Below are 26,154 nucleotides of genomic sequence, written 5' to 3' on the forward strand. Positions count from 1 at the left end.
GCTAGTCCAGTCCGCTTGACGGCGCCTTTGCGACAGCAGTCCTCGCTTGACGGCGAGGAAGCCGGAAGCCGCTGCCGCCGCCGTCGTCCCCTCCCCGTCCCCGCCCGCCGGGTGCCGTCGGAGGTTGACAGGTCGAGGCGGGGAGGCGGCGGCGGCGGCAAAGCCGGGCGCCCAAGACTGAGCCCTCATGGGGAACGCTCCGAGTTACAGCAGTGAAGACGAATCGGCAGCCGCTGCGGGCGAGGCCTGGGGCCCGCGCCAGGACTGGGCCGGGGAGTCGGGCACGACCCCCGGCCCGGGACCCGCGGCCCCGGCGCTGCCACCCGCCGCGGCGCTGCTGGAGCCGGCCCGGCTGCGAGAGGCGGCGGCTGCGCTGCGGCCCACGCCGCCCTGTGAGTCGCTGGTGTCGAGGCACCACGGCGCGCTGCTACGCTGGCTGGAAGAGCGGCTGGGGCGCGGCGAGGAGTTGGTCACCCTGGAGCAGTTCCGGGAGCTGCTGGAGGCTCGCGGCGCCGGCTGCTCGGGCGAGCAGTTCGAGGAGGTCAGGGCGGGCAGGCAACTACGGGGCGGGGGCAGGGCAGCCGCCCCCAAGGGCGTGACCAGGTGGGCAGGGGCTTAGGAGAAACCCGTCAGGCACTCAGAGGGCTCGCGGGTTCTGAGAGTGGGAGCATGGCGCCGCCGGGACTCAGGTGGGGCCCGTCCAGCCTGTTCACCCTGGGGGCTTGCTGCGTCTCTTCCTAGCCTTTATTAGAGGTATGGAAAGCCTGGACTAGGCCGTCCTTGATCTGAAGAGCTGGACAAGCCCAGGTGTCTTTGCGTGTTACATAGTACAGTCATTTGTACCGTTGGCTGATGCTGGATCACTGCTCTCTAGAGCCTTCTTATCAGGGTTCAGAGCAATTCTAGGGCTCAAGGAGTGGCAGTGAAAGCCGTTCTGTTTTATTTACTAATGGAAGTTCTTCAGAGCACCTTCCGAGTCCAATGTGGGCGCCTTGTAAACATGAGAGGAGAATTAACATCCTGGAAAAACTCACGTTCTAAGAGCGATCCTCATCACGCAAAAACGGGCTTTTCCACAACACGTTTATTTTTAGGTCCGCAAAGAACCATATTTTAGACTCATCGAAACCTCCATAGGCCCTAAAACTGATAGGCAAGTATCAGGTTTTCTGTGTATACTTGTAATTTTACAGTTTTTAGTAAATCGCCCAATTATTAAATCATTAACAGTAAGTTGATTTGGCAACAAAATGTTATGGTTGGAAGGGATCTTAGAAATTGTCTGAACATTTCATTTTAGACTTAAGAGACTTATGCGGGGTCACCCAGAATCATTGGCAGAAATGAGACTATTGCCCAATTTCTCTTTTTTTTTAATGTCCCACTACCTCCAGCCTAGGAAACTTATTGGGCAGTTCTCTGTCATATAGGTCACTATGAGTCAGAATCAACTCCGTGGCACACAACACAACACACCTCCTTCTGGGAATCCTTTTTTTTTTTTAATCCATGATATAATTTAAAAAAAAAAAGCTTTATTTGTGAAATTGAGTAAGCCATGTAGAATCTCTTCGGTATAAATGGTTGCGTACATAAAGCAGTAAACCAGCAGGTACTTAAGAGTGCTATTATAATGTACACTTTACAGCTAGAGGCTTTCAGAATACTTTAAGAATGTTTTTCTCTACATGGCCAGTTTTCAGATAATGTAGTTTGTGAGTTTTTCGTGTTTACCGTTAAATAATATCTTTAAGGCATCTTGACTCTTAAAAGTATTGGTTATGTTAATTAGTGAATGTTCTCCCTTTTTTTGTTTTGATTCCAAGTGTACACGTAATGTTTTCCACTCTAGTGCCTAGGTATATACTGTGAGAATATGAAGTGGTGGGGCAGAGAATGGCATGCAGATCTGCTGAAAGAGTTGGTCCATTTCAGAATTGTCCAAAGGCTAATGGAGAGAAACAGTGTTTACATTGTGAGAGTGTCTACAGGAATAGAACCACAGGTGGAGCTTATAGGAGTCCTGTAACGTAAGGCCAAGAAGTCTTCTGAGGCGTGGTCCAGAAATCACTCAAGGGCTATGACATTCTTTTATTGGTTGAGCAAATACTTGCTGGGCATATACTGAGTGCCAGACACTTGGATAACAGTGGACAAATCAGATATTTGCTCTTAAAGAGTATGTAATATGTGGAAGAGATAGACATTAACCCGGCAACTATAGGTGTGGGGAGCATTATCCAAGAAAGAGTAATGAATAAATAGCAAGAGTATTTAACTTCATCTGAGGAGTTAAGGTAGGAGTCCTGTAAAAAGTCAAGGAAGTGTTCCTACTAACTGAAAGGTTAGTTGTGCACATCCACCCAGAGGTACCTTGGAAGAAAGACCTGGGGATCTGCTTTTGAAAGATCATTGCCACTGAAAACCCTATGGAGCACAGTACTACTCTGACACGCATAGGATCACCATGAGTCAGAATCGACTCGATGGCAACTTTTTTTGTGTGGTTTAAGGAGTCAAGGAAGCCTTAGAAAGTAACATTTTAGCTCAGATTTGAAAGGTGAAAGCAGACAGCAGGAATTGGTAGCAGTGTTTCAGGCAGAGGGAATCACAGAGGTCACATCCACAGGGAATGGAGAATATCAAAGTCTGTGTGGTATATTAGGGTTAGACAAACTGCCTGAAGGGACAGAAAACCCAGTGTATCAGTGGTTTAAGCAAAAAATAAGTTCCTTTCTTTTTTATGTAAAAGCCTAGATAGGAAGTTCAGGATTGATAAGGTAGTTTCACAATCGTCGGGGACCTGGGCTTCGTCTATCTTGTGCTGCCATCCTCCACAGGCACCTTCCACTTAGCTGTCCAGATGACTGCTCCAGCCATCACTTTCCACATTCTAACCTGAGAAAAGGGAAGGACGGGGCCACACCCCCTAAGGGCATGACTTACATCCCATCCGCCTGAACTTAGTCATATGGCCACACTTGCGCTGCAAGATCCTTATTCCATGTCCATGTATACAGCTAAAAATCAGAATTTAATTACTGAGAAAGAGGAGAGCAGACACTGGGTTACAATTAGCAGTCTTTAACTCATTTGGCTAGATCATAGAATATAAGAACAAGAGAAATGAGACTAGAGAAGTCAGCAGGGACCAGATCATATGAGTCATTTGTAGCCTGTGCTAAGAAGTTTGAAACAGTGGAGTTTTAAACTGAGTACTATGATGATTCTGGCTGCCTTGTCTAGAACTACTTGGAGAGGGGCCAGAGTGGACCCAAGGAGACCAGGTAAGAGGCTATTGTGACAGTCTAGGTAAAAGATTTGGTGGCTTGGGCTAGGATGGTGGCAGTGAAAATGGCATTAAGTGGATAATTTTGAGAACTATTTAGGAAGTAGAATTAGCTGGAGACATTGCATATGGGTAGAGGATTAAAAACCCATTGCCGTCGAGTTGATTCCGACTCATGGTGACCCTATAGAACAGGGTAGAACTGCCCCGTAGGGTTTCCAAGGAGTGCATGGTGGATTCAAACTGCCATCCTTTTGGTTAGCAGCCATAATTCTTAACCACTATGCAACCAGAGTTTCCGGTAGAGGATTAGAAGAAGAAAGAAATGAAGGATGGCGCTCACATTTCTGACTTGAGTGGCTGGAAGGATGATGGTGCTGTTTTTTTTGAGAAAGGGAGCATTTTCAGGAAGGAGAGAGAAGATGAATGCAGTTTTGGCCTGTGAGAGAGCTAAGTGGAGATATCTGCACACAGTTGGGTATATGAGTCTGGAGTTTAGGAGATAAAGACTCATCAATTACTCGAAGTATTTAATAAGTTAATCTGCCCTCCTGGGTTTCATGAGAAACTAGTCACTTTATTTCCACTTATTCTGATGAGTTGTTTTTTTTTTTTCCTTCTTCCTTTCCGTCGTTATCTTAGTTATCTAGTGCTGCTGTAACAGAAATACCTCCAGTGGATAGCTTTAAGAAAGAGAAATTTATTCTCTCACAGTGTGGAGGCCAGAAGTCCAAATTCTGGGTGCCAGCTCCAGGGGAAGGCTTTCTCTCTGTTAGCTCTGGGGGAATGTCCTTGTCATCCGTCTTTCCCTGGCCTAGGAGCTTCTCCACGCAGGAACCCCAGGTCCAAAGGACGCAGTCTGCTCCCGGTTCTTCTCTCTTGTTGGAATGAAGTCCCTCTCTCTCTGCTTGCTTCTCTCTCCTTTTATCTCTTGTAAGATAAAAGAGGATACAGGCCACACCCCAGGGAAACTCCTCTATATTGGATCAGGGTTGTAACCTGAGTAAGGGTATTGCATCCCACCCTAATCCTCTTTAACATAACCTAATCTTGCCTCCTTAACCGTAGGCAGAGATTAGGATTTATAACCAAACCAAAACCAAACCAAATCCACTGCCTTCGAGTCAATTCCGACTCATAGCGACCCTATAGGACAGAGTAGAACTCCCGCATAGAGTTTCCAAGGAGCACCTGGTAGACTCGAACTGCTGACTTCTTGGTTAGCAGCCATAGCACTTAACCACTGTGCCATCAGGGTTTCCTGGATTTATAACACATAGGGAAATTGCATCAGATCACAAAATGGAAGACAACCACACGATACTGGGAATGATGGCCTAGCCAAATTGACACAAATTTTAGGGGACATAATTCAGTCCATGACAGTGACCAAATATGAAAAGATTGTGAGAACTTAAATCCCTCAAAGGTGGTCCACGGACTATTTAGCATAATTAAGTCCAGAGGCCATTCAGTCACTGTAACTAAAGAAATACACAGGAAGAAAAAGTTGTGAATGTTTGTACCTTCCTATTAAGAAACACAAAAGCATGGTAGTCATATATGTGGCAGGAATAAATATTAAGGAGTCATAAACACAGCAGTCAGGACTGGTTGTTTATAAAATGTTTTGAGTTATTTTTATCAGAATCCCTGGACAATCTAGAGCTATGTCCCAGGGCACTAAATATCCATACTAAGAGCTCGCAAAGGCTGTGCTTGAAAGTTGTCTTCACATCAGTATAATTATCTCATATCAGTCTCTGTAACAAGTTCAAATACATGGTGTCTGTTAACTGAGGCCAGCGATGTGGAGCAGGTGTTATGACAGTGGCCACGAACCAAGGAGGAAACTGAGGACTCTAAGGATTTATGACTTAAGTAAGATTAGAAATTTCAGTTTTGACACTGAAACTCAAATGTGGGCCTTCTGATTCCAGATCCTTACTTTCTCCTTTAAACAACTGTTTGTCTGTGATTATTCTTCTTTAGTCTCAAGAATACATAATTAAGGCTTTAATTTTTCCCTTGTGCTAAGTGAAGACTGGCACAGCAATCCAATTGGAGAAAAAGCATTCTGTATTTTTCTTGAAGCCTATTTACCTTTATTAGGAGTCCCTCGATGACACAAACAGTTAAGCGGTCGGCTGCTAACTGAAAGGTTGGTGGTTCAGATCCATTCAGAGGTGCCTTGGAAGAAAGACCTGTGATCCACTTTCAAAAAAATCAGCCATTCTGGCCCGAACCGATGACTGCCGTGATAGGGAACACAACAGAGAACCCCTGAGGGAGCAGGAGAACAGTGGGATGCAGACCCCAAATTCTCATAAAAAGACCAGACTTAATGGTCTGACTGAGACTGAAAGGACCTCGGTGATCATGGCCCCCAGACCTTCTGTTGGCCCAGGACAGGAACCATTCCCGAAGCCAGCTTGTCAGACATGGATTGAACTGGACAATGGGTTGGAGAGAGATGCTGGTGAGGCGTGAGCTACTTGGTTTGGGTGAACACTTGAGACTATGTTGGCATCTCCTGCCTGGAGGGTAGAGGGGGTTAGAAGCTGGGGAAATGGACACGAAAAGAGTGGAAGGAGGGAGTGGGCTGTCTCACGGGGAGGGGGGGGAGTAATTGGGAGTGTGTAGCAAGTTGTGTATAAGTTTTTATGTGAGAGACCGACTTGATTTGTAAACTTTCACTTAAAGCACAATAAAAGTTATTTAAAAAAAAAAATCAGCCATTGAAGACTGGAACACGGTTCTACTGTGGCACACATAGCATCACCATGAGTTGGAACTGACTTGATGGCAGCTGATTCTTTGTTTTACTATCTTTATTAGACTTGGAGGAGGGAAGTTGGATTTGGGGCTGGTACTAAAATTTGGTGATCCTCCACTGGTTAGAAGTCAGTTCTAACTTAAAGTGAAGGCTTAGCCAAGGTTTAAAAACCTGGCTGTGATAATCTCACAGTAGTTGTTCTGTCTATAAATAAGGGGTAATTAGGAATACCCAAAGGAAATAAGCATTAGTTGTGCATTTGATTCTGAGCTCTAAAAATAAGTCTGTCCTTAGACTTGAATACGTATATACAACCATGCCTTAGTTAATTCTACATCTAAGCTTCTGAAAATGTATTGTGATACTTTAAGGGCTTTGGTGAAATGTAAGATGTTTTTATAGTAGTAATTAAAATGAGTTATTCCTTTAATTTTTATGAGAGCTAGCATGGTAGAATAGGTTACCACTGGTGTACCTCATTTGTTCATTATAACGCTAAGAGTTTCCAAGTGTTACATGTTCTGCTGATTTGCATTGCCGTCCATGCCCACCTAGCTGTCTTGCCTTCACACTTCTTTGACCTTTGTTGCTTGAGTGGGGTCCTAAAGTAGTTCTTGAAGCTGTTGTACCGTGGACCAAAGTCTGAAACATTAACTATAAAGTACAGCCACACCTTCTTCCATGGTAGGCACAGTCCAGGGAGGACACTTTGGTTTGCTCGCAGGGAGCAATATTTAATTGGCTCATGTAGAAGAGGATTAGGGTTAAAATTAAATTCTTATTTGACATCAGAGATTAGATATTTGTGTTGTTAATATGGTATGCTTCTAGAATATGCCCAGGTCTTATTTCATTAATTTGCTATATTAATTTTGGTGCTTATGTTGTGAAGTTCATTGGATTGCAAGCTTTGAGGGAAGGACCCTTTTTATTCAACTCTAGTCATTGTTTTAGCACAGTCCCCCCCAGCCATCTGCCTTCACTACTACTGCCCTCAGTAAAGTGATGGCTGTGGATAGTTGTGAGTCAGTATAGACCAGAAAGATCCTAGGTGAATTGGAGGCTATTTTGGGCTTGCATGCTTTGCAGTGGGGAAGATGATGGACTAGCTTCTTGGGAGAAATTCATGACCCAGGTCAGCTGTAGAGGAAGGTTGGCAGCTCTGTTTTCCCTTTTCTTGATTTCCAGAGTACTGTTTCATCATGGTACTAATGCCTTACTTTACAAACTTCATTGGCTCCCTGTGGCTTTCAGAATCAAATCCAAATACTAGACTAACATTTAGGTTCTTCTACCTTTCCATCTTTATTTCCTAGTGCTTTTCAGCCAGACTAGTCCATTTGCTGTTCCCCTGTATGTGGGACGTTTGTCCTTTGCTCCATCCTAAGCCCTCCTGCTTCCAAGGACCACAGAGCAGAAGCACTTAGCAGCATGGAGCTTGGGAAGGGTTTTGCTAAACCAAGAGTTGACAGGCTGGAAGAATTTGCCTAGCAGGGGAGGAATGGGATATTTCAGTTGAAGGGTACAGCATGTACAAACACATTGAGGTAAAAGAGATCATGGCAAGTTTTGGGAATGACATTCCTTTGACACCTAGCCTAGACTCCTGAGTTGCCTGGGACTTTAGTAGTCATCACATACAATCGTAAATTCCCCCTTCTTCCTTCTCCATGGTACAGGGATCTCTTTTGTAACATTCTGGACAGATGTGAAGTTAGCCTATTAACAGTATCAGCGTGTTTGCTGCTTTATAAGTCTACCCATCCTTTAGACTGTTGTTTAGACTATGCTTGAGAAGGTGAACTCTGGATCCAGCCTACTTGTGGACACATCTTAGTTCCGCTATTCTCAACCTGTGTGACTTTGGGCAGTTTACTTGACCACTCTGTGTCCCAGTTGCCTTGTCTATAAAATGAGGATAATAGTAGTATCTACAGTGGGTGGTTTTTACCTTATGTAGTTGGTGTGAGGATCGAATGAGTTAGTTCATGTAAAGCTCCTAGAACAGTGCCTGGCACATGCCAGAAGCTCAATAGATGTTGCTATTGGTGGTCCTGTTTTTCTCTATTGTTCCTATTTCTGCTCCAGGATTACTTATCTTCTATACAACAGCCCTTTAAATGCTTCAGTTAGACATAGAATGTGAGGCCATCTTCTAGATGAGTAAATGGAGGTCTTAAATGGAAAGGTGACCTGCCCAGCCAGCGAGTAGCAGAATTGAGACCAGATCCAAAACTTTTGACTTCTAGTGGAGCATGTTTCTCTCTAGCTGAACGAGTGTACAGGCTTGGTATTTAAGCCCGGTTCCTTGCGTTTTGGTAGCCTAGCCCACAGTTCTAATCTCTGATGATTTTCGCATGCTGATGGCTGCACCCTAGTCCCCTTAACCCAGTAGTGGTTAAGGAGGTACAACAGGAGTGCGTAAGGGTCTGAGCCCCGCCCTATGCTACCTTGAGGCCAAAGCAAATGAGTGGAAATCTGCAGTCAGCTGCCAGCTTTTCTCTGGTCTGCAAGGTGGATCAATATAGCTTTTCAACAGTTCTCTGCAGTTTATTAGACATCATCTTGTTCCTGAAACCTTTGGCCCTTCATAACAAGCTATGGGGAGGAAAGGTTGGGCAGGACGAGGTTATTGAGATTTATGGGTCTCAATTTGAGGTCGAGAGTTGCATCCGCATCACACAGAGAGTAAGTGGTAAATCTGGCCCCACTCTCTAATCCAGGTTTCCTCTCTTAGTCTCACTCTGTTCTATTCTTCATCTCCCATGTGGTGCCTCGCATGGCACCCTGCGCTTGGGCGCTGCCTGCGTAGTTGCCGTGTGGATATCAGAACACACAGTGGGGAGGTGCAGAGGAAGATGAAGAGCACAGCAGATTAGATGGCCATCTGCATGGAGATGGGTGTTGGTGCCAGGGAAACCGGGCGTTGCTCTATTGTTAGAGAGGCCAAAGGAGACTTACTCCACTTTGCACTTGTTCGTTTAGATCTCTAGCATATAAGCTCTAGGCCGCACATTCCAAGGCAATGTGTTTCAAACTGCCCCTTGAGTGGTCAGAAATCTATTTAGTGCGTCTTAACCTGCATGTTAAAAACTGAAATAGAATGGAGTAGAAAAAATCAGAGCATATGATACCTGAGGAGAGAAAGTATTGCATTCTTTCATGAAACTTTTATATCAGTGTGTCCTGGGTCATGATGCAAAATGTGTTTCTTATAGTGTATCAGCTTATAAAGCTTGAGAAGCACCCCTCTGGGGTGTATTGGCAAACGGGAGAGATCCCAGGACAGGGATGAGACAAACCACACCAGGTGAAGAACTGGTTGAAGGAATGGAGGATTCGGGGAAAACTTAGAGGACCTGATCACTGTTTTTAGTAGCCCGGAGGGCTGTCTCAGGGCAGAGGGAGCAGATGTGCTTTGAATGGCCCCATGCGATGTTAAGTTCAGGGAAGCTGGTTTCTGTTCATTTAGGGAAGAGAGTTGTTGCTGTCAGAACTGAGCAGAGGACAGGAGCTTCCCATCACTGATGTGTGTAAGCAGCGGGTGGGTGACCGCTCACAGAGACACTGGAGAAGGGGCTCAGGCAGCCAAAGGCCCGTCCAGTGTGAGAGCTTGTACAGATCTGGGCAGTCAGGCCCCTCCACCGTTAATATTCTCCAGTGGCCTCGTAGTGATGTTAGGATAAAATCTGCCTCGTCAGCCTAGTCTGCCGGGCAGCCCGTCTGTTTATCTCCTGCCCCTGCCTCATTCCTGACCACACCGAGGAGCTTATAGGTCTCACAGCCTGCTATGGCTCGTATCTATGGTCTCTCTCTGTCCCCTCTACCTGGGATGGCCTTCCTCTCCTTATAAGCTTGTGAACACCGAGTTATCCATTAAAGCTCAGTTCAAAGGTCGTTTTCTCTGGGCTGTTTTTCCTGAACAGCCCTCCCTGTCATGGGGACTTGAGCACTTCTTCCCCTGGGCCTCTGGAATGCCTTAGGGCTCATAGCATAGTAGATGCAAGTGTGGGTTCCTGAGTAAGCCAGACCAGGGTTCGCATCCAGGCTCTGTCACTTCCCAGTGCTAACCTTGTGGCCTTCAACAAAACCCTTAACCTCTGTATCCCTCATCAGTAATATTGCTAGTACCTACCTTTAAGGTTGCTATAGAAAACATGAGTTGACCCATATGACGTGCTTAAAACTCTGCCTGGTGTAATTGCTTAATATATTATCATTACAGTTGTTTTTTAAAAAAAAATTTCTACTTATTTTTTTGAGAACCTACACAGCAACCATTACAGTTGTTTATATCACTACTTAATTAGAGCACCTGGTTTACAGATCCGTGTCCTAACCTGCGAGGTTTTTGGAGAGCAGGAACTATGCCCTATTCATCTTTGTACCCCGAGAGCCAAGCACAGGGTCAGGTGTGTAATGGCTGCTTATCCGATGTGGATGAATGAGTGCGTGAGCAAATTGAGTTCTGTGAAATCCTGTGAAACAAGCTAGATGTTAGGTGCTAAATTTTTAAAACCAGAATATTTCTTTTTTTATTATTGTTGTAAAAATATATATAGCACAACATTTGTCAGTTCAGTATATAACCTGATTGTTTCTTCAAGGGTAATTTCTGAGTGTTAGGAAATTACATACTTATTTGGTGACACTGTTTGCAAAGCTGTTCTTTTTTGTTTGTTTGAACATTCTTTTTATTATCTTCATTAACTGTTGGCACATCAACAGAATCTGTTAAAAATAGCAAAAAGTCACTTTTTATAGCCTTGCTTATGTAGAATTTTTATTAACAATAAATGGTAGGAATTGTGTGGGAAATTGCGAACCACTCAATGCTTGAGGCGCAGGTAGAAGTTGAAGGGCAGAAAGTTTCAGCAGCTGTAGGACTTGAGTGCTGCCTTGAGGTTTAGAGAGAGCAAGTCTCACTTTTCAAGTTGATATTGAGTTAACGCGGACAAAAGGTGCTAAGTGCAACTTTTATAGATGAGGGGAAGTGATGGTACTAAGAGAGGGTTTAAGCCCTTGGTCTCCAGACTGCAAAGAACCCCAGGAATTATGGTCAAAAGAAGGAGAATGGAGCGATGGTGAAGACCATGAGCTCTGGAGCTATGGATTCACATACTAACTGTGTGACCTCAGGCAAGTTACCTGATCTCTCGGTGCCACTGTAAAATGGAGACGTTAAAATAGTAAGTACTACCATTGTTATGGGCAACCCTGGTGGCATAGTGGTTAAGAGCTATGGCTGCTAACCAAGAGGTCACCAGTTCTAATCCACCAGGCGCTCCTTGGAAACCCTATGGGGCAGTTATACTCTGTCCTCATAGGGTCGCTATGAGTCGGAATCGACTCGATGGCAATGGGTTTTTATTACAGTTGTAAGGAATAAATGATATTACACACGTAAAATCTGTTGTACATAGTGTCGTTGTGAGTCGGAACTGACTCAACAGCACCTAACAACAACGACAACACACATGTAAAATATTTTGCACAGTGCCTGGAACTTAGTACTTAAATTAATAATTCAGAGCCTCTCAATCCATATGCCGTTCCCAACTGACTGGGTTCCAGCTGTGCTGATTCCCTCAGACCTGGGTCATACAAGGATTGTTTTCTTAGTATGCCCTGATGTGAAAAAGTGGGGAAGCACAGTACTAGCCACTCCCTGGCACTGTGGTACTCACGGTGTGGGTGCCACCTCCCTCCCTACCAACAGCTCCATTTTTTATTTTAGGGTTGTATTTAAAATTTCTTAATAATTAAAAATTATGTTTTATTATTACAAAAGCAACATACATAGATTGCAGAAGACTGAAAATACAGATAAGCAAAAATAAAATATAAAACATTACAGATGTTAACATCTTAATATTCTTTCAGGTCTTTTATGCATGTACGTACGTATGTGTTTTGTACCAATGTGGGAAATGCACATATGCTTTTTTTCTACACCGATACAAGATCATTTTCTAATATTCTTTAGTAACCTACTGTTTGCAGTTAATGATCGTCACCTTTCTGTGCCGATATGTTTCAGTTTAATCTGATACCCATTGTCCCAGAAACGTCCTCTAATAGGTGGTATATTCAATGTCTATAAAATTGTATTACGTTCTGCTGGAAGCATTACACTGATTCCAAAAAGCATTACACTGATTCAAAAAAAAAGGTTTTCAGTCACTCATTCAGTTCATTTCATGCTTGAAGTCCAGTTTTTAAAAAAAAATCCAGCTTTATTTTTACCAGTTAATATGCACATAGCAGTAGAGTCCACGAGCTTGTACAGAAAACAGTGGTTCCCTGCTCTCCTACCGCAGTGAACAACCACTCCCCAAGAACGACTGCTTTTCAACTCTTTAGCTGATTCTTTTGGTGTTCACCTCTCTGTTCCCAAGTAACATTCTTATATTACTTCTTTGTGATTTTTCAGTTTTAGGCCTCATCCATTTAATTGCCACTACAGAAGATGAGACTTTAGTTGTTTTTTATTTTGCTTTATTTTCTGTGCTTTATCATTAACTTAATCCTAAACTCTCTGCCAATTGCCTACACCTGCTCTAACACATTCCCTACGTTCAAACACGTGAGTATTCTATCAGTTTCATCTTCTCAAAGATGCATTTCCCAGAGCCTCCTGACCTGCTTCACCCTGGACTTGTCAGTCACCAGAGCTGCTGTGCAGGCGCCATCTTGGAATCTCCATCATCCTGAGAATTCACTTTCTCTCTTGGTTGGGTCCCATGCTTCCTCTTTCTTAGTATAGTCCTTCATTCTGGTGGGCCATCTCTTCCAGTAGCCTTCTGGAGGCATTAAGTAGCGTGTTTTTTAAGAACCTTGCATGTGTGAACATCTTTATTCTGTGCCCTCACAGTTGATGGTGTTTTGGCTGAATGTAGACTTCAGAGTTAGAAGGAGTCCCCTCAGAATGTTGAAGGCACTTCCAGTGGAACCGTTGAAATCTAGTCCCACTCTCAATCTTGACCTTTTACATGGAAACTGTTTTCTTTTCCCTGGAAGTGGGAACTTCTCGTTCCCTAAGTGTTTCGAAATTTCATTGTGCAGGGTGTTCAGCCCTTTGAGTCTCAAACTCATGTTCTCCAGTTTGGGGAATTATCTTGATAATCATAATAATTGTGATTCTCTGCCTCGTTTTCTGTGTCTCCTATTTCTGGAACTCCAGTTATTTGGGTGTTAGAGCTATTAGACAGGTCTCCTAATTTTCCTCCTCTTTTTACCTGGTTTCCATCATTTTGTCTTTTTGTTCTACTTTCTGGGCAGTTTAGTTAACTTTATCTTCCAACCTATCAGTCGAGGTTTTCATGTGGGATAGTCCTAATTTTCAAGAGTTTTAAAAGTGTTTCCTGAATGTACTTTTTTGGTAGTAGTATTTGGCTCTTCCTTAATGGTTGCAGTATGTGTGTACATGTATATATTTATGTATGTATATATTTAATTACATAGTGGTGGTGGTTATACAACTCTGTAAATATACTAAAACCACTGAATTATACACTTTAGAAAGGCAAATTTTATGGCATGTGAATTATACCTCAATAAAAATGGTATTAAAAATATCTTTTTAAAATTTTCTCTGAAGATATTGATGATGATCCTTTTGAGTTTTCTTCTCCCTGCATAGTTTTCCTTTTTCTCCAAGTGGATTTTTCTCTATTTCATTTTAAGACTTTTCTCAAATGCGTAGTAATCTTTGACTGTCCACTCATAGTAAAGAATGGAGGACTAAAAACCTGGGTGCTCTGGGTACCTGGCTCGTGCTTATGGACCAGTGAACCTTACTGTGAGATGAACTGGCTGGGCCCTCTCATTGGGAGAAACCCAGTGCCAGCATCTACAGGTCTATTCTCTGGGGCCAGTTAGGCTCCCCAGAGAAGACTCTTCCAGTCTGCTGAATGAAGAGCCTGAGAGTGGCTGTCAGCATTCTGGTAGTAGGGGAAGGCTGAGAGTCCTAACACTTAGCATGTGGGCATTAATCCCTGTTTTCACTGAGGTAGTCTGACTTTCCTGCTGTGCTGCTGAGACTCTGTACTACTTACTCTCTCTAGAGAATCAATCCCCAGGCTTCTGCCAAGCTTGGGTGGGGGACCTGGAAGTCTGTTTTATTTGTTTTTTAATGGAACATTTTTAACTTGAGAAAGTAGAAGAGTAGAATGTGCTCTCTCTTAGCCAACGGCCAGTTTCAGTAATCACTAACTCAAAACCAGTCTTATTTCCTCTAAACCCCTACCCATCCCCTCCTTACTCCATTCAGATAATTTTGGAACAAATCTTGACATCATATAATTTCATTCTTAGATATTTCATTATATATCTCTAAAAGATAAGAATTGTTTTTAAAAAACCGGGTACAGTACCATTGTCACAGTTTCTTTAAAAAAAAAAAAAATCAATGATTCCTTAAGGTCAGCATTTACCCAGTCAGTTCTCACTGCTTTTTAAAGTAGACTTTCAGCCAGTCCTCTCCTCCGCTTTCAGCAGTACCTGTTGCTACCACCTCCAAGTCTCTCGGGGGTTCTGCAGTGTAAATTAGCTCGTTTCTCGGCTTTGCCCGCTGCAGGTCTAGGTCCCCACTTTCTTAGACCACTAGCTCAGTTACTGATCAACTGTCCACTCCCCAGCTTCTAAAGTTTTGTTGCTGTTACATCACCCCCTGTTCCCTTTGTCCTTGTAGGTTTATGCTTTTAAAAAGCAAATCCCTTTATAAGACATTCTGGTGGGATTTGGGGAGGAAGCAGAGAAAAATGGATTTATTTGTTCCATATGACGTCTTTGGCACTCCTGGTGACTGGTTGTCTGACTGTTGCTCCGCAGCCTTGAGGGAAGGAGTGGGTGTTCCGTCCCAGTACCTCTCAATCCAACTTTACACCCTGCTGACAACACACAAGTCTGTCTTTACGATGAGCCATGCTGCCTTTTCCCTCTAACTTCCATCTAGTGGCCTATGTTTTAATTGCCGCTTCCCTCCTTCCCGTGACAGCCTTCCAGGTATGTGAAGAAAAGGACCCTGTTACTCTGGTTGTCTTTCTTCCACACTGAAGATTCCATGACCCCACAGCTGTTCCTCACAGTGCACAGCTTCTGATCTCCCCATCATGGTCTCTCCCCACTGATCTTCTAGTTTCATTACTTACCTTTCGGTGTGTAGCTTCAAAACTAAACTCATTTTTCCTTTTTGGGTCTGATCAGAGTAAAACAGGGTAGTATCTTCTCTCCTGAATGTTACACCTTGATTAAGGTAGCCTTAGGGCCTCCAGGGGTGTAAACAGTTTGTGCTCATCTACTCACCAAAAGGTTGGCAGTTTGAACCCACCCAGCAGTGCTGTGGAAGAGAGGCCCGGTGATCTGCTTCCATAAGGATTACAGCCAGGAAAACCCAATGGAGCACAGTTCCACTTTGTAACATATGGGGCCGCCACAAGTTGGAGTTGACTCCATGGCAGTAGGTTTTAGTGTAGCCTTGGATCCTATTAACTTTTTGGATAACCTTGTCAAGTTGAACAGATATAAAAAGAATGCTGCAGCCTTTCTCTCGAATGTTGTTTCTAAGCCCTCTTTCTCCCATTCTACCCTTACATGCTCAACGTTTGGACCCAAACACAGGAATTTGCATTTGCCCTATTAAACACTGCCTTGTTCAGTGGTTTGTGGTGGAAATGGGGGTGTTTTTGTCAGTCATGAAGCCTCAGTGGGACATCTCTATATTTCATTAAACCAAAAACCAAACCAGACAGAGTAGAACTGCCCCGTACGGTTTCCAAGGAGCGCCTGGTGGATTCGAACTGCCAACCTTTTTGGTTAGTAGCCATAGCTCTTAACCACTATGTCACCAGGGTTTCCCCATACTCCATGAGGTGGGGGGGGAAATAAGGAAAAGGGGCAGGAGTTGGAAGGAAGAGAGAGGATTGTTTAGAAAGGAGGGTAGAAAGATCCTGAAGTATTTCAAGGTAAGGGAGATCTGTGAGTGAGTGAATCACCAGGAAGAAAGAAGGTATCAGTGAGGGAGGGATTATAGATCTGGAGAGGGACAGTTGCTAAGTGAGGAAAAGTCTCGTAGGACCATGAGAGGGAGTGGGGTCAGGGAACCTGGAGGAGGTCAGAGCAGAGGCAAAAGGAGAAAGGGGAGCACTGTTAGCGCTGCTAATGTGTTTGTACTATATTGAGCTCTGTTCAAATGTCTCATCCAGGCAGTAGCCTGTGCATGTGATATTTACTCCATCTTTCAGATCAAGAAGCTGAGGCTTACAGAGGTCAAGAAACATGTAAGGTCACATAGCCGGTTAGTGACAGAGGTCATTCAAACCAAATCCCATGCTGTACCCTGCTCCCCAGCTCGCCCAGCATGGACAGGAGACAGGTTAGATTACAGCTAAGGGTAAGCAAAAATGGGGCTGTGAAGTCCATAAACCAGGTTAGCTCTTGTGCCCGAAGAGTGATTAAAAGAAAAGCCCAGCTAATCTCCTGGTACTACTCTAAGCCATTTGTTTCTAATGCTTTGTATTCGACACTTCGTAACCAGCTGAAAAATCTTGGGTGACTGCATTCTTCTGAAATTATCTTGGGGGGAGCGGTTACTTTCTCAGAGGAAGGATGAGATGATAAAATAGTGTGCACGTACGTATTTGTATACATGCATTCTGCAAAGTTCAGGGAGTTACTATCCCGAGTTTATTTATACTTGGAATGATATATGGAGACCCTTCTCTCCTCAACCAAAAATAAATATATATATATGCACACACACACACACATATGTATGTGTATATATTTTTGTTACTGGTCTTAGGAATTGTTTTAAAAAAAGTCAAGGTTTGGAACAGGCTTGATCCTTTTTAGCAAGAGACCTGACTTTCCTGCATCTCTCACCTTGTAGGCCTTTGCACAGTTCGATGCCGAGGGCGATGGCACAGTTGATGCTGAGAACATGCTGGAGGCCCTCAAGAATTCCAGTGGAGCTAATCTTCAGGGCGAGCTGAGCCACATCATCAGACAACTGCAGGCCTGTTCTCTTGTTCCAGGTAACAGTGCATAAGGCTGAAGAACGCTCTCTCCGAACCAAAATAAACTTGGCTGATGCTCTGCATTGTAGTTAGGCTGTAAATTGTGGGCAGCATGAAATAAACTGTTCTACCCAAAACAAGGATACAGGGCCTTCGGTGCCTGCTCTCCACCTTGTTGTGAGGACCCAATGAGATAATGTAGGTGAAAGCCTCTTAAAAACTGCAAAATGCCATCAGAAATTGTGGTGACGATAGTGGTTATACTATCATTATCACTGTCTTCTGTGGCTTAGTAGAAAAGCAGTTATGCTTTTAATCTCTGATGCAAAAACTGTATTCCTAGCCTATATTCTGTGCAAAAAACTTCTTTAAAAACTTCTAGTCAGTAGAAGGACCCCGGTGGTCATGGTCCCCAGACCTTCTGTTGGCCCAAGATGGGAACCATTCCCAAAACCAACTCTCCAGACAGGGTTTGGACTGGACAACGGGATAGAAAATGATATTGGTGAAGAATGAGCTTCTTGGATTAAGTAGACACATGAGACTATGTTGGCATCTCCTGTCTGGAGGGGAGATGAGAGGGCAGAGGGGGTCAGAAGCTGGCTGAGTGGGCACGAAAAGAGAGAATGGAGGGAAGGAGTGTGCTGTCTCATTAGGGGGAGAGCAGTTAGGAGGATATAGCAAGGTGTATATAAATTTTTGTGTGAGAGACTGATTTGATTTATAAACTTTCACTTAAAGCACAATAAAAAATTAAAAAAAAACTTCGTCAGTATTTTAAATACTTATACGTTTTTAAAGATCTGACTGAAACAAAGAATCATTCTAAGCCTTCTAAAATTCTAAAATAAATGTCTAAAATAAAATTAATTTTTAAATTGGGATTGCCACCAGCTCCTGTCTTAAAAACTTGTTTAGATTTTTAAATGATTAAAGCTGAAAGTACCAACCAAGATTGTTAATAGTTGCTTTTAATTCATCTAATTCAGGTAGGCCACCAGGCAGAGGATATGGAAACTAATGTGGCATGTTCCCAAAAATGGCTTTTGTCGCCTTAGGTTTTGTAGACATATTTTCAGAGTCCAAGGAGGGCCTGGGCGTTCACGCTTCAATGATCCTGCGTTTCCTGCATCGCAATCGCATCTCCAGCACGGTGATCCCCTACCCGATGCTGGACCACTGCAACAACCTGTGCTCCATGAGGTCTTCTGTCCTAAAGGAGTCTCTGGATCAGCTTTTACAAAAGGAAAAGGGTATGTGTGTGGGGTTTTTTTTTTTCCTTCCCTGAAAATACTCTCATTTTTTCTAAAAGTGGTATTTATTAATAAGATGAGCCAATCCATCTTTATTTCTGAAAATTTAACAGTGATCAGTTTGTAGCCTGAGAATGGGTCCCTGTGATCACCTCACCACCATCCCTTGCAGCCCCTCCCACGCTATCTAATGCCCCCATGTCCTGGCACTGTCACCTTCACAAGTTTAATAGTCTAAATAGCCCTTATCACTGTCTGAAGTTGCTGCGTTATTGATTTACTTGTATCTTTTCTGTCTCCCGCCTTAAGGGCAGCGTTTTTGTCTTGTTCACTCCCTTAGTCTTAGTACCTAGAACTGTGCTTGGCACATAGTAGGTACTCAATAAGTCTGTCATTACAGACTCATTTAGTGATGGCAACAGAAATTAATGACGTGAATAGACACGAAATCATTGGCAAATTTCTGCTTTATATGGGTTCTTTGAAAGGAAATATTAAGAAACATTAATTTTTTTAAGAAGCAAAGTACAAAAATGTTTCTACTAGAGATTTTAAATGGACTGTTTTTTTCTTTGTAAAAGAGATACAGGTTTCCCCTGCTTTTGGAAAGTAGGGTGTCCTTAGGAAACCTTTCCTAAGCTGAAGTGGTGTAAAGCAAAGAAGCAATTGCCATTAATTTATATGGGAAAAATTTTTGAGCGTTCCCAGACCCAAAAAATAACCTACCAAATCATACCAGAATAAATCGCGATAAGGCACAGACACTCACAGACACAGTTCAAAGCTGTGGTGGCTTGATGCCGACGTGCTGAGTGTATAGTTCCCAGGGACGGGGCTCGGCGACGCCACTCTCACTGCCTCTTTAATGGCTTGCTGCAAAACAAATACTGAACATTATTTCCACTTTTCGCCTTTTTTCAAGAAGTGCAAATCCCCTTTGGATTCCTTTCTTTTAGTGAAAACGGGTATGAATGTGGGTCTTTCATACAAGTGAAGTGGTGTAAAGTGAACTTATGAAAAGTGAGGGAGACCTGCATTACGTGAGTAAACTCTGATTTTCCCAGCAGAAACCCCTGGAGACTTAACAGGAAGCCCAGAGACGGATAAACTCAAGTCAGTAGCAAAGTGTTACTCTTACGTAGAGACATCCTCCAACCCTGCAGACGCTGACAAGATGACAAATGGAGAGACATCATCCTACTGGCAGTCAGATGGCAGTTCCTGCTCACACTGGGTCCGGTGGGTGGTGTGATGCCAGGTCCTGACTGAAAGTCCAAAAAATTATCTGCTTTCCTTTGCTTACCCCATCCGTATGTTTAAAAAAAATTTATGAGTTTTGGAATGTTTTCTCCTTAACTGACTATTTTTGGTAAGTGGTTATCTGTGAAGATGCTTTATGAATCAAAGGGATCATGTAAAATCATGTGAACCTGGCTCACATATTGATAAAATGGATAATTTATTTGGTATTTAAAGGAGAAATGTTAGGTTCTGTCAAGTCAATTTTCTACTCATAGCAACCCCACGTGACAGAGTAGGCTGCCCTAGGGTTTTCTAGGCCGTAATCTTTACGGAAACAGATCACCAGGTCTTTCTCCTATGGAGCTGCTGGGCAAGTTCGAACTGCCGGCCTTTTTGGTCAGCAGCCAAGTGCCTAACTGTTGTTGCCACCAGGGCTCCTTAAAGGAGGAACTAAGACTTACAGACTAAGATTTTATACTGCCGACTTCACACATTTTTCCCTAGTTTCTCAGGAAAATTAGTATCACAAGGGGCAAGTACTTTTTTTATATCGACCTGATTTTACTTTTTGAAGACCTTTCGTGTACATTTGAAAAATCTATATGAAACTCAGTTGACCAGTTTAGAAAAGGGGATGGGATGGTCAGGAATCCTGGAGTAAAATTAATGGCAGTAAACTGTATAATTTCTAGAAGTTCCGAAGCTGCTGTCTGAATTTTCACCTGTCCCTTCTGAGAATGGGCTAAGTTTAGTTGGTGAAAATAGAAATAATTGCTTTGTTTTATTTTGGAGTATATATTTGGATCTTTGGTCACCTACACAATTTATAGATGGGGAAATACAGTCAGTTCTTGGTCCTCAAGATAGAAAATTCGGATGCAGTTTAGAATTTGCCTCTTGCTAGGAAAAGGATTTCGCTGGAATGTTCATATTGTACTTTCTGTCTTTACTGATAGCTTAAAAGAAAATGTAGTACTAATCTTGAACTGAAACTTGTTTTAGAGACTTGAGAAAGCCCTAAGGACTTTGAACCTAATAGCATTTGAAGCTATTTGCTGCTAGGAAAATCAGCCTTTGGATATAGCAAATAAAAGATCTTTGAGATGAGACTTGTGGACCCTGCCAGTTTGCGACATATATAAATATTTGTAATTTCTGCTCTTTGTGTTTTCCAGTTTAAAAATGAAGCCAGATGTTGTGCTTAGACACTTGTCCATTGCTGTGGCTGCCACTGACCTGAGCTACATGCCACAGCAGGTGACAGTAGCTGTGGGGAGGACTCCCAGTGATCTTCAGGAGGTCCGAGATGTGCATATCCCCAGCAACGTCACTGGCTATGTGACACTCCTGGAAAATGCCAACATCAGTCAGCTCTGTGAGTCGACTAGATGCATCCTGCCCGTCTAACTAAGGGAATAGGGAGGAGAGGAAGGAAAAGAATATTTTCTAACAATTGCTTTATATATCAGGACTTACCCTAGGAGAATCTCTGAAGTGGAAAAGCTGTTAGTTTTTCTTTTGAGATTCGATTTACTTTTCATGATATAAGTGAAAGTCATCATTATATCATCTGTTCAGTGTTTTTAAAAATTATAGAATAGTGGTAAACTTTTTTTTAAGAGAAAATATTTTATTCTTGTTTTCTCATTGGAAAATTAGAAACATGTAAACAAAAATTACTTGAAGTCCCATTAACCAGGGATTGACACTGAATGCCTTGGTGTGGATACTTCAAGACCTTTTCTTGCATGTGTGTATTTGTGTATGTGTATGTGAAGGTCCCTGGGTGGAGCAAACAGTTTGCGCTCGACTACTAACCTAAAGGTTGGTGGTTGGAACCCACCCAGTGGTGCCGTGGAGGAAAGGCCTGGCGATCTGCTTCTGTAAAGATTACAGCCAAGAAAACCCTGTGGAGCAGTTCTACCCTGTAACACGTGGGGGCACCGTGAGTCAGGATCGAGTCGACGGTAACGGATTTGGTTTCTGTTTTATGTGTGTGTGTTTATATATACACACGCATTTTTTTTTCCAAAAAAGAGAGTCACGTATATATATTCACATATACATTTGTGTATTTGTACATATCTATCTTTTGAAGCCCCGGTGGCGCAGGGGTTAACAACTCAGCTGCTCACCAAAAGGTTGGTGGTTCCGATCCACCACCCCTCCTTGGAAACCCTAGGGGGCAGTTGTAATCTGTCCTGTAGAGTCGCTATGAGTCAGAATCGACTTGACGGCAGCGGGTTTGGTCTTTTTTGGTATATGTATCTCTTACGTGTGGACTATGTGTATATATCTATACATACCTTTTGCAAAAATGGTGATATTCTGTACATGCTATTTTATAATCTTTTTTTTTTTTTTAACATACTGCCATACCATGTGTTCATGCACACCTTTAGAGTGAGGCAGAGTACGCTTTAATTTAACCAGCCTCTTATTGTTGGACATTTAGTTTGTTCCCAGTTTTATGCTATTATAACGTTGCTTCACACGTAGGATTTTGGAAATAATCACAATTCTGTGATTTCTTTCCAGGCATATTTCATTCAGGAAGCCGGAATGCTTCATGTTTTGTCTCATTTCTTCTAATGCTTTCCTGGGCCAAACGAAGTGTTCTTACTTTGCTCAGAGGAACTGAGGCCTAGGGAGGTAGAGTCTTTGTGTCTCACCCCTAGGCAGAGAAGTAGTTAAGCTTGTGGAATAGAAGCTTCCTGTCTTACACTGTGGTGGTCTTTTCTCTGAGTTGTGTCCTTTTTAACTTCCTACCTCTTCCCCACCCCAAATAAGAAATCGTGACATCTCTTAAAAGTGAGTCATGCCTGTGTCATCTCTTTGACTTAATTATTGAAAAGTAATTCTCTTAACTTATTATAAGCCAGATATTGTTTTATAACTCAATCCAAGTTTCTGAACCCTAGGAAGAATTCTGGAAATGTTCTTAGCATGTATTTAGTTAGGATTTTTGTTGTTGTTGTTGTTGTTATGCTCTTTGTGTTAATTTTTCAAGACTCAGAAATTTCTAATTTTTCATGTTATTCTTAATACTTCTGAGATTGGGCCATGCTTTTGTGACAAGTTTATCATATAGTAGTTCCATTGCACACATTATTTATTTCTGTCATCAAAGTATATCTTCAGAATTTTCTTTTCAAAAAGTAAACTACTGCTTTGCTTTTAGTTTCGAGCTTAGCGTTTGCTGATCTCAAACGGTTAATCCACTACTGAATTTGTTGTTTATGCTTGACAGATGTCCAGATCAACATAAAACGGTGTCTTAGAGATGGATGTGACACTAGAATTCATGGTCTGAGGGCTGTTGGCTTTCAGAAGGTCAAGAAATCTGGAGTTTCGGTCTCAGATGCTTCCGCAATATGGTATTGGTCTCTGCTGACATCACTGGTAACAGCTTCTATGGAGACAAACCCAGCCTTTGTCCAGACAGTGCTGCACAATACTCAGTAAGTCACTCTTGCTGATTTCCAGCCCCGTCATGGTCCACTCATTCTTTTGGAACGCTTTCAGGAATGTCACTGTGCAGCCTCCTAGCATCATGACTTTGTCAAAAACTTAGCCCCGGGTACTCTCTTATTTCCTGTTTGTTGTCTTTTTAGCTCCACACTGCTGCTTCCTTTCATGTTCTGGCTTCACAGACTTTGAAGAAGTGTCCATTCCACCTTCCTGCCCCCCCTCACTGAGTTCCCCCAACTTCCTCACCTTCAGCAGCTCACTAAATGCACCAGTCTTGCAAGGGTCTTCCTGTTTTTTGCCCATTGGGAAATAATTCCTCACATTTATATAGTTCCTTATGTTTATTGGGTAAAACACTTACAGGTAAAATATAAATAAATATACATTTTTTTAAATCTACTACACTCTGGAATGTACTCATAAAAATTGTTTACATTTTTTAGATGAGGAAATCATGACCTACTCTGAGGTCATATGACTGGGCAATAATGGATCAGTTTGACGCTAGGTCTTTGCACTCCAAGCCCAGGGCACTTTTCACTAACCAGTGGACTCTTTTCAAGAATCCTAAACTATAAAGTTAAATCTACCACAAAGGATAAGGAAGGACACTAGATAACGATTAAAGGGACAATATACCAGGAGGATATAACCATATTAAATATTTATGCACCCAATGACAGGGCTTCAAGATACATAAAACAAAGTCTAACAGCATTGAAAAGTGAGATAGACAGCTCCACAGTTATAGTAGGAGACTTCAACACACAACTTTCGGTAAAGGACAGGACATCCAGAAAGAAGCTCAGTAAAAACATGGAAGATCTAAATGCCGCAATCAACCAACTTGACCTCATAGACGTATACGGGACACTCCACCCAACAGCAACCAAGTATACTTTGTTTTCTAGAGCGCATGGAACATTCTCTAGAAGAGACCATATATTAGGTCATAAAGCAAGCTTTAGCAGAATCCAAAACATCGAAATATTACAAAGCATCTTCTCTGACCATAAGGCCATAAAAGTAGACATCAGTAACAGAAAAAGCAGAGAAAAGAAATCAAACACTTGGAAACTGAACAGTACCCTGCTCAGAAACGACTGGGTTATAGAAGGCGTTAAGGATGGAATAAAGAAATTCATCGAAACCTATGAAAATGAAAACACTTCTTGTCAGAACCTTTGGGACACGGCTGAAGTAGTGCTCAGAGGTCGATTTATATCAATAAATGCACAAACCCAAAAAGAAAAAAGGGCCAAAATCAAAGAATTATCCCTACAACTTGAACAGATAGAAAGAGAGCAACAAATGAAACCCTCAGGCACCAGAAGAAAGCAAATAGTAAAAATTAGAGCAGAATCAAATGAAATAGAGAACAGAAAAACAATTGAAAGAGTTAACAAGACCAAAAGCTGGTTCTTTGAAGAAACTGACAAAATTGATAAACCACTGGCCAAACTGAAAAAAGAAAAACAGAAGAGGAGGCAAATAACCTGAATGAGAAATGACATGGGCAGTATTACAACAGACCCAACTGAAATTAAAAGAATCATATCAGACTACTATGAAAAATTATACTCTTAACAAATTTGAAAACCTAGAAGAAATGGATGAATTTCTAGAAACACACTGCCTACCTAAACTAACACAAACAGAAGTAGAAAAACTAAATAAACTATAACAAAAGAAGAGATTTAAAAGGTAATTTAAAAACTCCCAAGAAAAAAGAGCCCTGGCCTGGACAGCTTCACTGGAGAGTTCTACCAAACTTTCAGAGAAGAGCTAACACGACTACTACTAAAGGTATTTTAGAGCCTAGAAAAGGACGGAATACTCCCAGACTCATTCTATGAAGCCAGCACATCCCTGATACAAAAACCAGGTAAAGACCACAAAAAAAGAAAATTACAGACCTATATCCCTCATGAACTTAGATGCAAAAATCCTCAACAAAATTCTAGCCAATAGAATTCAACAACATATCAAAAAAATAATTCACCAGGACTAAGTGGGCTTCATACCAGGTATGTAGGGATGGTTCAACATTAGAAAAACGATTAATGTAATCCATCATATAAATAAAAGACAAGACCCACATGATCTTATCAATTGATGCAGAAAAGGCATTTGACAATGTTCAACACCCATTTGGGGTGAAAACTCTCAGCAAAATAGGAATAGAAGGAAAATTCCTCAACATAATAAAGGGCATTTATACAAAGCCAACACCCAACATCATCCTAAATGGAGAGAGTCTGAAAGCATTCCCCTTGAAAACGGGAAGCAGGCAAGGATGCCCTTTATCACCACTCTTATTCAACATTGTGCTGGAGGTCCTAGTTAGAGCAATTAGGCTAAATAAAGAAATAAAGGGCATCCAGATTGGTAAGGAAGAAGTAAAAGTATCTCTGTTTGCAGATGACATGATCTTATACACAGAAAACCCTAAGGAATCCTCAAGAAAACTACTGAAACTAATAGAAGAGTTCAGCGAGTATCGGGATACAAGATAAACATACAAAAATCAGTTGGATTCCTCTACACCAACAAAAAGAACATTGAAGAGGAAATCACCAAATCAATACCATTTACAGTAGCCCCCAAGAAGATAAAATACTTAGGAATAAATCTTACCAGAGATGTAAAAAAGCTATACAAAGAAAACTACAAGACACTACTTCAAGAAACCAAAAGCAACGTACATAAGTGGAAAAACATACCCTGCTCATGGATAGGAATACTCAACATTTTAAAAATGTCTATTCTACCAAAACCGATCTGTAGATACAATGCAATTCCAATCCAAATTCCAACAACATTTTTTAATGAGATGGAGAAAAAAAATCACCAACTTTGTATGGAAGGGAAAAGGCCCCGGATAAGTAAAGCATTACCGAAAAAGAAGAACACAGTGGGAGGCCTCACACTATCTGATTTTAAAACTTATTATACCGCCACAAACACCTATGCTTATCCAAAGACTACACCGAAAGAGTAAAAAGATTACCTAGAGACTGGGAAAAAGTTTTTAGCTATGACATTTCCAATCAGCATCTGATCTCTAAAATCTACATGATACTACAAAATCTCAACAACAAAAAG

At 42.2% G+C, this 26,154-nt stretch overlaps 1 protein-coding gene across 6 annotated transcripts in view; it reads left to right on the forward strand.

Moving 5' to 3' along the window:
• The first annotated feature begins 29 nt into the window (after positions 1-29).
• The window catches only part of ZZEF1 (zinc finger ZZ-type and EF-hand domain containing 1), a 121,481-nt gene continuing 95,356 nt past the window's right edge, over positions 30-26,154 (forward strand). For 3 of the 6 annotated variants that reach the window (XM_049861233.1, XM_049861235.1, XM_049861237.1), the window contains exons 1-6: positions 30-541; positions 16,957-17,101; positions 18,142-18,336; positions 19,401-19,575; positions 20,754-20,953; positions 22,829-23,039. In XM_049861233.1, the coding sequence (XP_049717190.1) occupies positions 188-541; positions 16,957-17,101; positions 18,142-18,336; positions 19,401-19,575; positions 20,754-20,953; positions 22,829-23,039 (1,280 nt within the window). In that variant the 5' untranslated portion in view covers positions 30-187. Of the gene's footprint in view, positions 542-16,956; positions 17,102-18,141; positions 18,337-19,400; positions 19,576-20,753; positions 20,954-22,020; positions 22,231-22,828; positions 23,040-26,154 lie in introns of those variants that run through there. The other 3 variants (XM_049861234.1, XM_049861236.1, XM_049861238.1) reach the window with 2 other exon arrangements.

The sequence above is a fragment of the Elephas maximus genome, chromosome 19 (genome assembly GCF_024166365.1).
Source record: "Elephas maximus indicus isolate mEleMax1 chromosome 19, mEleMax1 primary haplotype, whole genome shotgun sequence".
NCBI lineage: Eukaryota > Metazoa > Chordata > Mammalia > Proboscidea > Elephantidae > Elephas > Elephas maximus.